At 33.8% G+C, this 19,025-nt stretch overlaps 1 protein-coding gene across 3 annotated transcripts in view; it reads right to left on the minus strand.

Annotated features, from left to right (window-relative positions):
* IMMP2L (inner mitochondrial membrane peptidase subunit 2) overlaps window positions 1-19,025 on the minus strand; it is an 886,026-nt gene that overhangs the window by 206,345 nt on the left and 660,656 nt on the right. For all 3 annotated transcript variants that reach the window (XM_043589280.1, XM_043589281.1, XM_043589282.1), the window contains one exon: window positions 12,119-12,221. In XM_043589280.1, coding sequence (XP_043445215.1) covers window positions 12,119-12,221 — 103 coding nt within the window. The remainder of the gene's footprint in view (window positions 1-12,118; window positions 12,222-19,025) is intronic.

A 19,025-nucleotide genomic window follows, 5' to 3' on the forward strand; every position in this document is an offset into this window, starting at 1 on the left:
CCTTGACAAGAATCTACATAATTCCATAATGATCTGAAGAAATGACATAATATATAATCTCATTAGTATTTTTGTAAATGTAATAATTTCTATGAACAACCTAAATAGAATCATGGCTCATTTAAGACTTAGGGATCTTTCATTTGCCTGTAGCTTCCCAGTAGATGGAGTTTAAAGACTCTGTAGGGAATAGGCAAATACAGTTCACAATAAGAGATATTTAAGTAGCTCTGAAAATGGTTTGGTTACAACTCTTTAATTATAAGTAAAGTCATGGAAGTCTATGTGTCAAACTTTGGCCTAATGTGGTTGTTAGTCTAAAGTAGATTCTAATTAATAATTATTATTCTTATGGAAATAAGGTTTAGTATAAACAAACTAAGCACAAGATTCCACAATTCAATGAGGACTTATAATTTCCCCTTTCACAATACCAACATATTTATTTTAAAACTGCTATTTAATTAGTTAATTAATTAATTTATTTATTTATTTAATGTAAATTGAAATTTGTGTGAACGTTCTACATCATTCCATCAGCAAAATTAATGATTTCTCTTTTTAAAAATACTTCCAAATTTTTTAATTAATTTTTTTAATATTTATATTTGAGAGAGAGAGAAAGAGAAAATGAACGAGTGGGGGAGGGGCAGAGAGCGAAGGAGACACAGAATCTGAAGCAGATTCCAGGTTCTGAGCTCTCAGCACAGAGCCCGATGCAGGTCTCAAACTCATGAACCTTGAGATCATGGCCTGAACCGAAGTCAGAATAACAATAATGGACAGGATTTTTTTTTTTAATATTTATTTATTTTTGAGAGAGAGAGAGAGAGGGGGGCAGAGACAGGGAGATACAGAATCCAAACCAAGCTTCAGGCTCCAAGCTGTCAACACAGAGCCCCACCTGGGGCTTGAACTCACAAACCAGGAAATCAGGACCTGAGCCAAAGTCGAACGCTTGACTGACTGAGCCACCCAGGTGCCCCTGGACAGGAAATTTGTTAAAGATATCTTCTTTTTTTTAATGTTTACTTTTTATTTATTTATTTTGAGAGAGCGAGCACAGGCCCTAGGGCCTTTATTTTGAATGAGCAGGGGAGGTGCAAAGAGAAAGGGAGAGACAGCATCCCAAGCAGATTCAAGACTGAGCTCAGAGCCTGAGATGGGGCTTGGTCCCACAAACTATGAGATCATGACCTGAGCCAAAACCAAGAATCAGATGCTTAACCAAAGGAGCCACCCAGGTGCCCTGAAAAGGAATTTTTTTTTTAAACCTACTTCTCTGTTGGCCAGCTCAACAATCAATAGTTGAGCTATTACAAAATACATTTCCTTCTCACTAGCCTCTACATTCTAGGAATCGCTTTCACCTGTTGAAATACGTGAACACTTGAGAAAAAGAGCAGAAAGCCCTGTGAAATGGGTAGGTAGTGCATTGGCTGGCATGGATGCTCAGTGTAAGGGGACAGAATTTTGATGGAATAATACTTGCCTGCATGTTTAAATGAATCATGAGCATGACTCGATTATCCTTCCCACGATTGGGACAGCAAGTGTAATCATCATAAGGCACTACAATTCTCATTAGGTAGCCAAGACTGCTCAATGAAGTATCTCTCCAAGTACTTTGCAAACTAAAGGAGCTTGGAGACATCACATTGTCACTTCCATCTTTTGGTCTTCCACGTAAAAGTAACCACAGATGTATATTTGTTATGTTGTTATTTTTTAATTTATTAAAATTATATATTGTTATAATTTAATATAACTTAATTTTGAGGTTTGATCCCTCAAAATTTGATCATAGGTGAACATGAAGGCAGTTCAGTATTTCAGCTGGTAAACTTCTCTAACAGATATGGTGCATTATTAATTCCCGGCTCTAGAATCTAACACACGTCCAATCAGTTCTTGGTTCCTAAGGACTCTCAAATTAATCCACTTCTTCATATTTTTATTACTGCCACCATGGTCTAGGAATTAATCATCTCCCACTTTAACGGATACTATCATCAAGTAATTGTATTCTCTACCAAGAGCCTGTTTGCAATCTAAGCTTCCATTCATAATTTTCCCAAATCAGTCTTGCTAACATGCCTTTTCTTATTTATTAACCTCCTGTCCAAAAATTTAAATGGATTTAGGTGCCTCTTAAATTGTATGTATGTAGTTAAGGATATAACATGCATAAAGTGTAATACTGACTTTTACATGGACAACTATATAGAAATTAAACCCTCATCCTGTAAGTAGATTTATTTTTATAACAAAATATAATAAAAATTTAATTGATTTTTTAAATATTAAAAATTTCAGTTTTATTCAAATCACTTTGATATTTTTATGTTTGTTAGTAGTCATTTTATCTTGCCTTTTGATTTTAAAATGGAGTTTTGATATTTTTCAAAAAAAAGTTTTTGGAAAAATTCAAAAAAAGTTACTTTTTAATTGTTCATATTTACTTTCACTTACATTTTGATAAACATATATTCATACTTTTGTCACTATAAATGTGATTAAATATTATTTTACTCTTTTTTGTAACTATTAATAATACAATGCAAATTATGTGAAAATCTGTATTATAACAGCATAATGATCTTACTAAAATGGAGAACAGAAAAATTGTATGGAAAACATAATAATTTTTGAAATATATGTATTTTTATCATGTCACTATTCCAAACATCACAGGTCTTTCAGCAGAATATTCAGACTAGTAATAATAATTAAATTCAACCATCCTTGTTATATTTTCTGGGTTTAGCCATATGAAGGTATATTTATCAAGTTAAGACAAAGTAATATATTTCATTTAGCAGTTTGTTAGTTTGATTTATAGCTGTCAAGTATTTAGACACATTGTACGTGAACTTCGGTGACTTAGACCCTGCAGATGTTAGGGGGAAACTGCCATGTGACATGTGGCCACTGACACCAACTTTTAATATTTTTCTTTATGTAGTTATTAAAAATATACTATCATATTTCAGACATAAAAGGCATAAAGTATAATATCACAAACCCCTATATACTCACCCCCTGCTAAAGATATAAGACAGTACCAGTAATTTGGTATCCCTGTTCAACCTTCCCCAATCACATTCACTCCCTCCTCTCCAGAAGAAACCACTATTCTGAATTCTTTTTTCAGTGTTTTTAATGTTTATTGATTTTTGAGAGAGAAATAGGGTATGTGTCCATGTGCACACAGCAGGGGAGGTGCAGAGAGAGGAGGGACAGCAAATCCCAAGCTGAGTCAGCACTATCAGCGCAGAACTTCACATGGGGCTTGAACTCACAGACTGAGATCATGACCTGAGCCAAAATTAAGAGTCACAGACTTAACCACCTGAGCCTCCCAGGAGCTATTGTCCTGACTTCTTTATCACTATTTTAAATGGCAAATTCTTTAAGGGTGTGTTTCTTATTTGTTAATTAAGTCTACACATGGTTGATGATTGTACATGACAGCTCTTATGCTAGTAAACTTACAAGACTGTCTTAATAAGTCTGCAGATTCTTCTTGAGTTTTCTAAGTAGATAATAACATACATTACTTAAGGGGGGGAGAGAGTTAAGAATCTTCCTTTCCAATCTCAATATCTTTTTTTTATTATTTAAAATTTTTTTAATGTTTATTTTTTCTTGAGAGAGAGAGAGAGAGAGAGAGAGAGCAGGGAGGGGCAGAGAGAGAGGGAGACAGAATCCCAAGCAGGCTCCGTGCCATCAGCACAGAGCCTGATGTGGGGCTTGAACCCATGAACCATGAGATCATGACCTGAGCTGAAACCAAGAGTTGGATGCTTAACCAACTGAGCCACCCAGGCGCCCCTCCAATCTCAACATCTTTTATTTCTTTTTCTTACCTTAACCTGTACTGGCAGTGACCTTTAGCACAACATTCAATACAAGTGGTGAGAGTGGACCTTCTTGCTTTGTTTCTGATTTAACAGGGAAGGCTTCTAACATTTCTTCATTAATTACGCTAGATGCTATAGGCTGATTATACTGCTTTAAGAAGTGGCATGATGTGATCAGAGTTTTCAGAAAAATTCTTAGTGACAGGATGGGTTGGAGCAGAAATATCGGGGAGTCACTGGATCAGGAATCACTTACTGATAGTGCAAAAGCCATGGGGCCTCCAAGGCCCCATCAATAGAACATGCCTCATGGCTACGATTCCTACCACTGTATCAAAGAACTGCATTTTTTTTTAATTCACCAAAGTTAGATAAATTTTAATATACCACAAACCATATGGGTCTTCCTATGAATAGTATCTAAAACTGTGGTTACCGTGATTGATTATAGGCTCCATACATGGTTCTATTACACCGGGGGAAAAAAAAACCACTCAAGTCACTGACAATCAAACTGATCTTTTAATTCTCTTTCAAGTCATTTCGATAAATATAACCGATAAGATGCTGACACAAGCAAAGTCATTTTTAAGATTATCTTACAAGCTTTAGGGAAATGTAAAATTTCCAAAGAAAGTTATCTCCCAGAAGCTCAGTCAAAAGACAAAGTCATTTACATAGTTTGTTGTTTGCATATTTAGAGAAGTGGAGAACAAAAAATTACCCAATAAATATTTTATAAGTAGATATCCATTTAAATGAGGAAATTCAATCTCAAGCCTTGAATCACAGTATATTTAATAGCAGATTTTTTTCTCCTTTTGTTATCTAGACTAGGCAATAGCAGATTTTTCTTCTCTTCTGGACCCCTCCTATTTCCCATTTTACTTTCTGGGTAGATGCCAGTTATGTAGACAGACACCAATTATGTCTTATAAACAATAAAACAAAGGTTTCAATTCCACTTAAAAAAATTCTAAGTGCTTATAAAATTGCTAAATTAATAACACTGCATGTATTTTGCCAAATCTTGGCTCCTGACCCCACTGTCAGTAAATATACATTTCTAATAAAATGAACATGCTTAATTCTGTAACTAAACAGCCCAAAGGAATGGTATCTGCCATAGCAATGAAGTCTAACGACAATTCTGCTGACATTTCTCATATCTGAAAATGAAGTCATGTGGAAAATGATTTCTACACTAGCAGAATAATTAAGACAGAAAGCGAAATTTGATTTGGTAGAAATGGAAGCTCAGATTGTCTCTGTTTTCAGTGGGGTGTGTGGGGAGATGATATTATTTACGTCCCAAAGATCTTTAGTTGACATCATCCTTCCATACTCTCTTTTAAAAATCATTTTTTTTCTGATGTCTTAACTGTACAGTAACAAATCTAACTAAAAGCAATGTTAATCCCAAGGGACTTTTGTTTCCTTTTTTTTGCATAGGTATTTCTCGGTTTCTAATATTGTTCCAGAGAATGGGCTCTTTCCTTACTGTTAGCTATCTTTCATTATACAGATATTTTAATTACACTGGCATTTCTTTTCCTTGGTTTTGGACTTTTTATGAAATGCATGTCTTTGTCTACATCAGCCAAATGAAAATTACACCTAAGTAAAACGTGAAGTTATTCGGTTCCAGCACTGTTTAAGGGAACTGGGAGAAACACCAAGGTACAGTTTTATGATTTTAAGAACCATAGGACTGTTGCTACCATTATTTTCCTATAAAATATAGATTATTTTAGTTCCTAACAAAATTTTTTAATGAAAAAAAGCATGCACTACAAGAAAACAAGAAAATATCACCAATTACAGTCTGAGCAACATGTTTTAAAGAAAGTGTGAATAGAACACTTTATTTGGATCCTGTCAGCACAGTCTAATGACCTTCTTCTTTATTTGAAAATGGCTGGTTTTAAATAAAAGTTACTCTAGCTGTTCAAGAGAACTCATACAAGGAAAATGCTATACTTCAACAATAAATAAAATGAAATGTCAATTCATTCTCATCATAAGTCCACAAGATTATTCTGTATTGTATTAGCAGAGTGTTTTCAATGCAGCTGAAACCAATTAAGCACTCAAGGCATAAACCACTTCATTCACAAAACATGCAGCATCTAAAGTGTTTTATGCAATACAAGATTTTACCAAATAGTTATTATTTTCACAGATTTCAGAACACTCTGTTCTACCAAATTCTCCTAGGAAGTTTTCCAGTTTCTTTCTTATGGGTTTTTAGTATATAAAAGTCTGCTCCTCTAAGAGACCCTGTCACACCCCCACGGAGAGTACCTCTTAGGCTGTGTTGTGAATGCCTGATTATCTGCCTCCCGTCTAGGTTGTCCTTCCTTGAAATAGGGATTGTAATTCAGTCATTGTGGTATCTCTTGACCCTCATCCCTGCTCCTCCCAAGCATCAGTGCATCTCTGATGACAGAGACAAAGGTTTGGGAAGACCCACAAATTCAATGCACTCTTCATTATCTAGGACTTGAATCTCTGTCCCTAAAATCTCTGAATGTTTTAAGTATCTCCCAAATCTCCATTTCAATTCCTCCCTTTGTCCTTGGTCTCAAAAATGTAAAGACTGCCCGACCCATTAGCTTTCTTTCAGTCTTCTTGCATTTCCAACAATCTTGTTTTATTGCCTAATCACATGCTGTATTTCTTTTACCAAAAATGTGTAATATAGGGGAAAATTTCAAAACAGGCATGACTAGTAGTAAACCTATTAAAATGTTCATTTCCCACATGTATTAGCTAATCTAGCAACATCTCTGTAGTTAATACAATCCTCATCTCTCCTGACCCATTCCACCTGTCAGAGTCCAGGTCAGAATCAATCTAGACAAATAGTAGATGCTCAAAATGTGCCCTGAAGACATAAACAAAAGGCTTGTATGATATAAAACATAAACTTTGCTCCTTTCCTTTATTTTTCATTAGTTTTTTTATTTTTAAAAATTAACATTTATTCATTTTTGAGAAAGAGAGACAGAGAGACAAAGAGAGAATGAGTGGAGGAGGGGCAGAGGGAGAGGGACACCAAGAATCTGAAGCAGGCTGCAGGCTCTGAACTGTCAGCACAGAGCCCCACGTGCGGCTCAAACTCAAGGACCATGAGATCATGACCTGAGCTGACGTCGGAAGCTCAAGCAACTGAGCCACCCAGAGGCCCCCTCACAGTTTTTTAAAAAGCAAAAAACTTTTTGAACTTCACAAGGTTCTCTTTTGAATTCTATGGCATTTTAATCTTCAACTTCAGTGCTTGCTTATATATCATCACTTATAGACAATTAGCTCATTTAATTAATAAGTAATATTTCTACTACTCATTTATTCTACAACTGTGATTTCCTTCAAGGTATATTTCCTTCAAGAAAACATTCTAGGGGCCTAATATTTTATTTAATTAGGCACCCATGAAATAAGTGATTAGGTTAGCTATTTTCCAAATGACTTGGAACTAAAAAGAATTCATACTTAGTATACCTTGCAGTTTCTACTCTCAGATAAAGGCAGTATATCATGCATAGTTTCTATATTCAAATTGTTCAGTTCTGCTTCATGCTTCCTGCACACAAATTGTTCACAAGGTGACACTATGATCACATACCTAAAAATCAAAACACTTTTATACATTCTTGGAAAGGTTATCTTTGCCCTGAAATGTTTAAGTCAAAAGTTCTTTTTCTAATATTCTTTGATCAATGAAGTAAAAATGAATTACTTGATTTAGACACTAAGTGCCTAGAATTATAACATATATTCTTTACAACAAATCACTACACAGCAAACAGTGAGAGGATTTCAGTGGCTCATGACTTAGTGCTAGATAGAATAAAAGAAAAACTTCAAAGAGAGAAAATATATGAGCTAAATGGAAGCCATGGAAAGATCCTTATTTGTGTTTTTACCACAAAGAATGAATAGCTATGAGAATATCTCAAATTTAAGTACTGAAATGAATATGATAAATGAAAGAATGAAATGCTATATACATTTTTAACTGATGAAAAGTCTGCTAATCTGAAATAACTAAAATTTATTATTTGAAAATGGATGCATACATACAAATACAAAACTTGCTTTTTAATGCACTTTAATTTTGAGGCAAGCAGAAAATTCATCAGTATTGATTATAATCAGTTACTTTTGAGTGCTAGCAAAGAACACCATGGCTACAGGAGAAAATGTCTCAATGTCATTTACATGGAAGTAGGGATGGTAAAGGGAAAGACTAATTTCAGAGAACAAAAGAATTGGTAAGATAAGAGGTTATCAATGTTCTCAGCAATCATCATATATCTTTAATATATAATCTAGTAAGATAAAGTAGTAACATACACTGAAAAACACTTCTAGATAATTATCATAATTTTTTAAAAAATTACAAAAGCTATTACACTAGAAACCTAAGTATAGTCATACATTGGTGAATCCATATTATGAGAAGATAGGACATTTTCTTTTTTCTTTCTTTTTTTTTTTAAATGTTTATTTACTTATTTTGAGTGGGTGAGAGAGAGAGAATGTGTGTGAGTAAGCAGCGGATGGGCAGATGAGAGGGAGAGAGAGAATCTCAAGCAGGCTCTGTTCTGTCAGCACAGAGCCAGACCAGGTACTTGATCTCAGGAACCATGAGGCCTTGACCTGAACCAGTATCAAGAGTTGGACACCTAATCAACTCAGCCACCCAGGTTCCCCAGGACATTTTCTATCATTGTGTTATAATGATATATTTAAGATGTTTACCATGAAAATATTCCACAGAGATATTTTTCATAATTGAAACATTTCCTACCAATGACATCTGTGACATTTTTCTCTCTGGCCACAGAACCATAAAACATATTTATAGAACTTACAGTCAAAATGAAACTCAGAAGTCATTTAAACACCTTTATCCTACTTTTTAAAGAATTAGCTTTGTTTCTAATTATAAAGATAATAAAAATTGTTGCAAATTTTTTAAAATAAAAAGAAATACAAAGGTATGAAAAAGAATCAACTATAACCATAGCAATTAGAGATAACATGATATTGTATATTCCAGTCTTTATTTTTTTACTTAAAACAGTATCATGAACATAATGCCATGTTATGTCACAAATATAATTTTTAATGACTGCATAATATTTAAACCTCTGAATGAATCATACTTTATTTAATTATACTCCTATTTTAGGTTGCTGAGGATGTTCATTAAAATTTTGATGATATATATTTTGATTATATATATCATAGGAGTACAATTACATAGATTTTATCACTCATTGATAAAATATGTACTCATTTTATTATTTATTTATTTAAGATAGATTCAGAGAAGAAAAAATTCTTCCCTTTATACATGATGAAATGTAGACCAGTACAAGTTAACTGATTGATGAGGTCCATAACCAAAATTATCTAATTTTCTGTTTTATAACATACCATCTACGTTCATAAGAGAGTTTACTAGTTTCTTTCCATAAATCATTCTCTATAATTTAAAAGTACAGTTGTTGGATCTTGTTCTGCTGTATGTATTCTATTGCTATATCAATATTGCTATCTTTAAATTCCTAATCTATTATTCATCTTTTACTCATAACTATTTCATTCCCTCTTGAGCCTACATAGAGTGGCAATAAAACAAATCAGTAAAGCAAATTAAAATAGCAAGAAGAAATAAGAAAACAAACTAGGAAAACACCAGAATGAGACATTCTTTCTTATTCTTCTTTAGATTTCAATCAAAAGTCTACTTGAATATAGAAAAAGTCAGCTCCATTATGATCACTAATAGGCCATATTTTAAAATAAGCAAGGGAGAGTCTATTATAAAGTGTCATTACTATTCAAAGAGTTAAAGTATGTAAAACGATTTGGATACATTTCTGAAATTATTTGGAAGGCAAATGAAGGGTAAAAGCTTCAATCAGTTTCACCAAGACAAGATAAGCATCTTAGAAACAATCCTGACTGCCTAAAGATAGATTGTTAACATTAAGAAAAAGTACAATCCCTAGTTCCAAGAAGAGAAATGAATCAACCATCCATAAAACCTGGAGCTTACTGACCTTACACATACAACCTCCAAGTATGCTGATTGATAAGCCAAAAAATGGAACTTAGAATTATTGGAAAAATATAGTAATTTTCAAGTGTATATGAATTTTAAAATTCAAGATTATTTCAGTTTTTTAGAATTACAAAACCTTACTTTTTATTTTTTAGAATTATAAAAACTTTAAAATAATTACCAAAATATTCCAATAAGCATTCATTAATCAAAAATGCAGTAAGAAAATTCTATACTCCAATATCACAGTTTAGCCTTAAATAAGAATTGCAGGGTTTTATTTTACATTTTTCCCCTATTGTCCTTTTAAAATGTGCTTGGGGGAATCAATATTAATAATTCATCCTAATTATAAATGCTATTGGAACACAAAACAGGAGAGTTTATTGTCAAAGTAAAAAAAAAATGTTTACTATAACTCATCAAATACAATTAGCTTTATAAGTGATGTGACAAATGTTTTCCTTCTATAAAGGTTCTTCACCTAATTTTGACAAATAAAAACAAAACTAATTAAGTGAATGGACATTAATAGCTTAGCCTACCCCATGGACTAAGGGCCTCTCTGCTTGTTTGTTAATAACAATTAAGAAGGGAAGAAAACAACCACTAAATTTCAAAATGGTTTGGGGCCTCTGATTCTTATTACTCATAAAAAAACACCGAGGGTTACATGCAATTCTCTGTATTCTAGCTATCAACTCTATATTTTCCTTCCAAAATAAGAATGCATGTAGAATAAACTGATTGAGGATTATATTAATTATATAAGCAATATTGCACTGGCTTTATTTATTTATAAAGGAAAAACAAACCAATCTCACATATTAGTACTTTATTATTCACCACACCCCCACATCTGATAACAAAACACAATAATTTTAACACTTGATTTCAGAGTCACTATCCCAGTGAGTTAAAACCCAAACTAAAGTTAACCAAAATTTTAATGTGGATTTGGCCAACAACATGATGCACTAAATAGATTTAAACTGATTGATGAGAGAGAAATAAAACTGCTTTTAGATTATTTCTTTTTGCCTTCAAGTTGCTACTAAATTTCTTCATAACAGTCACTTCTATGACACTATTAAGTGACCTGTAGGTCACATTTCCAATCTGTTCATTCCATCTTTGATATACCCTAAGAAGATTAAATTGCATTTTTGTAATAATTACTCTTCAAAAGCAAAAAAGACCTTAGAAGGTTTTATTATCATCACTGAAACCCCTCCTCTCAAAAAAGACATAGGAGTGGTCTCATATAAGGTTTTCTTTCACTTCTTACTGTACTTTTGGCCAAAGGTAAGTCAAAGTAGCTGTTCCTCCAGTGACAATAATAGTAATCTCTCATAATATGTCATGGAAATTATTTTATAGAGATGTCCAACACTTAGTTTTACACAAAAGAATGTGGATAATGTTCTTTGCAAACATATCTGAAGGTGCTCAAAATTAATTTATACATACATAACAAGTATAGATATGCCAGTGGTAAGAGAATCTAATTGGCTAAAGATCCAAGTTTTTAAGTAGACGTAGGTACTAGAAATCAGGTCTAGTTTCTATTAACTAAAATATTCTTCACTTTAGTGGTTTCAGGAGTTCAGAGAATTTCTATATGCATTCAAAATGAAAAAAATTACAAAATATCAGTTTAGACGTATATTTCATAGACTATAAACATGGCATAAGGAATGTCTGCATTTCTTCTACAAAATAAATGTGGGCAAAAAAAATGGTACTAACCGATATGATTTCCATTATACTTGCATTTTTAACAAACAATTTAGAAAATTGATGCTTATAGGTCTTTTACACATTTTATCTGTTAAGCACTAACTGAAAACATAAGACAAAGAGCATTTCTGTGGAGAAAAAAACAGACCTTTCTACTGGGATCAGTCAGCCAACTGAAACTATCTTTGGTACTTTACTGAAGGGTCTAATTTCTTTACTATGAAACGCGCGCGTGTGCACACACACACACACACACACACACACACACCTTGACGGCTTATATTATCTATATAATATTTAAAAGGAATTGTCCAAATATAAACTGCTCCACTGTGAAATTCATGATCAGTCGTGCTTGGATTACCTGAGCAATCTACCTGACATAATTTTGTTCTTACATGTGACATCCAATTATATCATGTGACAAATGACTTACCGGCCCAAAAGAATTACTGTCAAAACTGTGTCCATGATGATCACCTTCAACCCAGATGTGACCCCGGGGAACTTTGACATACCGGTTTTTGTGTCCCATAGTTCTAGAAATAAAGAGCATATATAACCATTGAGATGAGAATAGAAAGATCAAATAGTTGAGCATACAAAGAAACAGAGGGCAAAATGCTGTTATAAAGATGCAACAGATAATTACAGGTGAACCATGAAGCTACTCTATATCTTCATTTTTAAGTAACATATGGTTAGGACCTTGTAAACCAATGCACAGTAAAATTTTTTTCACTTTTCGGTAGGAAAGAATTTTGTGCTTAAATAAAATGCACTAGCACCAAATACAAAGTTTTACTACTATATTTAATTCTCAATATCCTAGATATATTTTTATGAAATAAGCTCTAACAAAATATAGATCTATTTATTTTCTGACATTTGCTTTTATGTCAATGTTCAACTTGATCAGCTGTAATCTTTATTTCTTTAGTCAAATAAACTTCTCAAACCAACAGACAGCATTTTTCATAATGTCTTAATACTCTAAAAATAAGCATATATAAGAGACAACAACAAAAACCTGGATGATATCTTGTCAGATTGAAACTGTCAGTATCAGCTAAAATTGTTTTGATCAGTATTATTTTATTTCATAAATTATTCTTTAAAATGAGAAAGTTTTTAACAATTTTGAAGACTGTTTAAAGATTGATGATCAATGATACACATTTAGTGGAACATTCTATATTTTTAAGGCTGACAAGGAAATGGAATAAGGAAAGGCTCTCTCATACACTATTGGTGACAATATAAAATGATACAACATTTTCTCCTATTTTACAATTTGGGACTTATTTTCAGCAAATTTGTTAATAGGCTAAAATGTATATGCCTTTGACTTAAGTTATTATGCTGGCAGAAATCCATTCCAAAGAAATAATCAGAATGTGAATGAATACTTATCAGGAGTATTCAACTCAAGTTTTTTGTTTGTTTGTTTTGTTTTTTAAAAGAAAGGTAGACTGCCACATGCAGTGCCTCATTTGGATGTGTCTGGAATCTTAGAAGCTTGACAAACTTCTGTTCTACAAATGGACCTGGCGAGCTTGTTTGGAGGTTTTAGCAGGGGAGTGCAGCTACTCCCAAACACTCGACGGAAGAACTCTATCTGGGAAGGTCATCCAGTTTGACAGAGGGAGCAGCTTTAGGAGGGACACACAGGGAGCGATGAGGGAAGAAAGGGACATCCACCTAGCCAGATGGGTGGAATCAACCTTGGTGAATAATGGAGTGAGAAATATCACAGCAAAATCACCCTCACATTCTCAACACATGGTTAAAGAAATTATGATACAACCAATTTAATAAAAGGAATGAGATTAGAATAAAATATTACCCAATTCTATAATAATAAATTCTTTTGGGGGAAGAGTCTGTCCTTTTTTTTCTTCTTTTACTCCACAAACATTTTGGGAAATGCCTAACCTAAAGAAGCTTCTCAATAAATGTTGGTTGAATGAATGAATGAGTAACCGTCATCCCCAAGTCTATAGAGTTAAGCACAAAAACTGAGCTTTGTGAGCTATTCTTTAAGGTAGAGTCCCTTTCAGACCATTTCTGTTAGTTAGCAAGTTGTATATGTGCAGAAGAATACATATAAAAGGAAGACTACACATAAATTGGTGCTATAGAAATCGAAACTATTCATTATCTAGAATGGTTTTTAATTTTCAAGATAACTTCAGTGTTGAATTACTTTGCTTGAGCTCAGTAAATCATTCATGCAAGGAAGCATTGTTGTAGCCATTAGAAGCCCACAGTAAGTTAATGACTGTCGTTTATTTTTAATTACTACTAGGAAGAAGAGTTTCAGCTTTTTAAAAGAAAAGCAAAAACAAGTTGAAAACATCTCACCATCATATACTCTGTAATATAAGTGTTCTTCAATTAAAATCTGTCCGTTAGTTCTTGACATCAATACTGCTTTTATCATGAGAATGACTCTAAGAACTAATATCCCACATCAAGTGTTAATGATGGGAGAAGACCCTTTTACTTAATTGTTGGCAAGGCAGACTCTCCTAATAAGTCCAAACATTTGTTCACCTTATTAAGCTGGCTATTTAGAATAGTTAGAAAGAAAACAATTGCCCATTTTGTCTCTTCAAGCAGAATTATGAAATAAAACCAGCATAAAATCATTTCTGCAATGAAATGGTAGATGTTAACAAGCTGAGTCTTCTGGAAACCAGAAGAATGATATAAAAAAAAGTCAGATTGAATTTCAGTATCCTATGAACTGAGGAGTCAAGACACTTGTGATAGAAAGTGACAGTATCATAAAATTACCAGTGACAGTCACAATTTCTTTGCATTTACCATCTTATCTAAAATATGTAAATACATCCATCTTCCATCATTTTCTAGCCTCTTACAATGCAGCTACTAACACTTGACATTCACTTGCTGGTTTCTTTGTTTATTGGCTATCTCCCCCCACCTAGAATGTAAACTTCGGCACGTTGCATTGTTCACTTTCTTTGTATTGCTAGAGCCCAGAAGAAAGCATTGTACAAAACACTCAACAATTATTTGTTGAATAAATTATCAAATGAATAACTGAAGAATGAAGAATACTGCAACAAAAGCAGAATAACAGAATGGAAAGTTCAGAGTCTGGAACCAGACTAAACCAGTTTTAATCTCGCTACCATAACTCATAAGCAATCTTGTGCAAGTTACTAAATTTCTACCTCCATCTGCCTATCTTTAAAACAGGAGGAATAAGACATACTCTAACTGGGTTGAGAGGAAGGTCAGTAGTTAAATGAGACTATAATGGAGAGGTTACTGTAGAGCATAGTTTCTGCAATCAGCCTATTTTGGCTTTTATATCTGGCTTAACTCTTTCAACTTCATGTGACCTTGGGCAAGTTGATACAACTTGTCAGTTTTCTCATTTGGAGAATGGACCAAATAACGGTACCTAACTCAAAAAGTTGTTCTATGAATAAAGTGGAATGTATTAAACACTTGATAAATGGACTCTTATATTTGAGACTTTTTTAAGCACTCAGTATACTTCTGATATACAGTGGGAACCCAATAAGTGGTAGTTATTATTTCTATTGTCTTCCTTTGTCCACTATTTTCTTTCTTTTCAAAATTCAGAATGTGTTCAGCCTCCACTATCTATTAGCATCAGTCTCTTAAAATTACCTGAGCTACACTTCAATAATTTCTTTTCCCCACAGTTTCACTGTGACTATAGACTATTATTTATGGTACGATAAATCTTTTTTTTTTCCTTTTTATTCGTATGCCCTTCTGGGATACTCTAAAATTTATATGTGAAAACATAATCTATCTGTTTGTGCATATTTAAATATGCAGAGAGTAGTAGGTGAAAAAACACTCTATTTGTGTTTTTTCACCAACTAATCACTTGCATTTTTGAATGTCACAGTGCTAATATGAGTGGTTTACCTCAATACCAGACAGGTGTGAAAGAACACTTTGAACTGTAGCACTCTGATAAAATTCACTCCATTTACATAGTGCATATTTCTCAGGTTTCAATCTAACTTTTTAAAAAATAACCCAAAGTATCTTTAAAAAATATGATGTTAAAATATCGAGCTGGTTCCTTTTAGGACTGCCAAAGAAATATAATACTCCTAATAGAATTCCTCTGGAGAAGGAATTTTAAATAGCTTTGTGCTTCTGAATTCACATAAAAGAAAGACAAGATAATCTTTTAGGTGATTTAACAGTTAAGTGAGGTGTCAGCATACAAGGTTGTATGTATCTATGGGTTGCAAATAATTTTGGTTTGACAGTCAAAAATGAGTTCTGTATGGTATTTTAACTACCTGTCTACAAAGAGGCATTTTTAGTACTAGCTTTACCAAGACAAGTTACCTAGGTCTTATAAATGGAATGAAGAATGATTGCCTCCAATTTGATTTGACCTTGAAAACATTTTTTTAAAAAATCTCAGTCTTTTGAGTGTCATCAGTTGAATACAAAATTATCAACATAATCCTTAATACAAGTAGGAAACAAATTCATATTTAAAATATTTCCCAAATACACACATGCACGAAGACACATTCTTAACTTAGGTAATTAATAGTAATAATTCATGATTTATTAAAGTATTTTTATTTCTTTTTTTAAAATTTTTTTTAATGCTTCATTTATTCTTAGAGAGACAGAGCACTAGCGGGGGAGGGGCAGAGCATGAGAGGGACACAGAATCAGAAGCAGGCTCCAAGCTCTGAGCTGTCAGCACAGAGCCCAATGTGGGGCTCAAACTCACAAGCCATGAGATCATGACCAGAGCCGAAGTCAGATGCTTTACCAACTGAGCCACCCAGGCGCCCCAAAGTATTTTTATTTCTATATTTTTCAAATGATTATACTGATTATCCTCATTGTCCAAAGCAGTGCTGCCCAGAGTGTGTATACTACTCTCTGGATCCTAGACACCTGGATTTTTATTGTCCTGAAGGGAGTAGGTGTCACCGGCTCAGGAATCAGCCAGATCAGGAATTGGAACCAGATCCCTTCTATCATCATCATCACTGATAGACTGGACTAGGGGAAAAAAAAAAGGTCTTGATGGTAATTAGGAAAGGAAAACAAGGACAATTGTCTATCTAGGGTTGGCATCTAGAAGAGACAATAATTCTCCCTTGAGAATCCTTGTCCTGCTCTCAGATAAGATAGGAGTTCAAATTCATACTGCTTGTATGGTCTAACAAAGTTAAGAATTAACTTTGAATTATTAGGAATCTGGCAGAAGAAAATTTAAGATTATTCAAGAATAATCCTTCATTTCAGAGTTTGCTATAGATAAGTCCCAGCCAGTAAGAGCTCATAATTCAAAACAACACAACTCACCAGGAAAAAGCCAGTATTAATGAGTCAAGACAAACAACAAACAGCAGAATTAGACCACCAGGGACTTAAAATACTGGATTTATCAAACATAAAATATAAATTATACATATTTAAATATTTTTAAAAATTAAAAAGGGAATTTTAAAAAATGAGCAAGAAACACTACCCTATTTTGAAGGACCTTTGAAAAAGAATCAAATAGCACTTCTATTTATTTAAATATTTTTTGACATTTATTTATTTTTGGGAGAGAGACAAAGTGTGAGTGGGGGAGTGGCAGAGAGAGAGGGAGACACAGGCTCCAGTCTCTGAGCTGTCTGCACAGAGCCTGACGTGGAGCTTGAACTCATGAACCATGAGATCATGACCTGAGCTGAAGTCAGTTGATTAACTGACTGAGCCACCCAGGCTCCCCTAACACTTCTAAATTTTAAAATGCAGTGGCCCTTTTTGGCCACTCTGACTAGGAATTTATCCAAGGGATACAGGAGTACTGATGCTTAGGGGCACTTGTACCCCAATGTTTATAGCAGCACTCTCAACAATAGCCAAATTATGGAAAGAGCCTAAATGTCCATCAACTGATGAATGGATAAAGAAGATATGGTTTATATATACAGTGGAATACTATGTGGCAATGAGAAAGAATGAAATATGGCCTTTTGCAGCAATGTGGATGGAACTGGAGAGTGTGATGCTAAGTGAAATAAGCCATACAGAGAAAGACAGATACCATATGGTTTCACTCTTATGTGGATCCTAAGAAACTTAACAAGAAACCACATGGGGGAAGGGAAGGAAAAAAAAAAGAGGTTAGAGTGGGAGAGAGCCAAAACATAAGAGACTGTTAAAAACTGAGAACAAACTGAGGGTTGATGGGGAGTGGGAGGGAGGGGAGGGTGGGTGATGGGTATTGAGGAGGGCACCTTTTGGGATGAGCACTGGGTGTTGTATGGAAACCAATTTGACAATAAATTTCATATATTTAATAAATAAATAAATAAATAAATAAATAAATAAATAAATAAAACAAAAACAAAACAAAATAAAATAAAAGTTAAAAAAAATAAAATGCAGTGGTCCTTGAACAATGTGGAGGTTGGGCACTGACCCCCAGTGCAGTAGAAAATCCTCATAAAACTTTTGACTCCCCCAAAACTTAACTATTAATAGCCTACTGTTGTCCAGAAACCTTACTGGTAACATAAGCAGTCAACTCACAAAATACATGTATTTTGTATGTTATATGTATTCTTTTTTTTTTAACGTTTATTTATTTTTGAGACAGAGAGAGACAGAGCATGAACGGGGGAGGGGCAGAGAGAGAGGGAGACACAGAACTGGAAGCAGGCTCCAGGCTCTGAGCCATCAGCCCAGAGCCCGACGCGGGGCTCGAACTCACGGACCGCGAGATTGTGACCTGGCTGAAGTCGGACGCCTAACCGACTGCGCCACCCAGGCGCCTGTTATATGTATTCTATACTGAATTTCTACAAGAGTAAGTAGAGAAAAGAAAATGTTATTAAGAAAATCATAATGAAGAGAAAATACATTTATAGTAGTATTATATGTTTATCAAAACAAATCTACATATAAGAGGACCCACCCAGGTCAAATCCATGTTGTTCAAAGGTCAACTGTAGATGATTAAATATGTGGACAGAAAAGCAGATTACTGAAAGCTAAAGAAAGAAGTAATGAACTGGAATATATATCTAAAAAAGTTACTTAGAATTTAGAAATGAGAGGTAAAGAAATATAAGAAAATGTAAGAGATGTTAAGAGACATGGAGGACATTACTAGAATATGTAACGTAAGTGTAATCAAAGTTCCAAAGGAAGAGAATAAAAGAAAACAAGGAAAAACAATATTTGAAGAGACAGTAGTAGAGAACTTTTCATAATTGATGAAAGCATAAATTCACAGATTCTGCCAACAGCAGAACAACAGCAGGACAAGTACAAAGAAACCACACCTCGCTATAACA

This window comes from Prionailurus bengalensis, chromosome A2 (genome assembly GCF_016509475.1).
Source record: "Prionailurus bengalensis isolate Pbe53 chromosome A2, Fcat_Pben_1.1_paternal_pri, whole genome shotgun sequence".
In the NCBI taxonomy this organism is placed as follows: domain Eukaryota; kingdom Metazoa; phylum Chordata; class Mammalia; order Carnivora; family Felidae; genus Prionailurus; species Prionailurus bengalensis.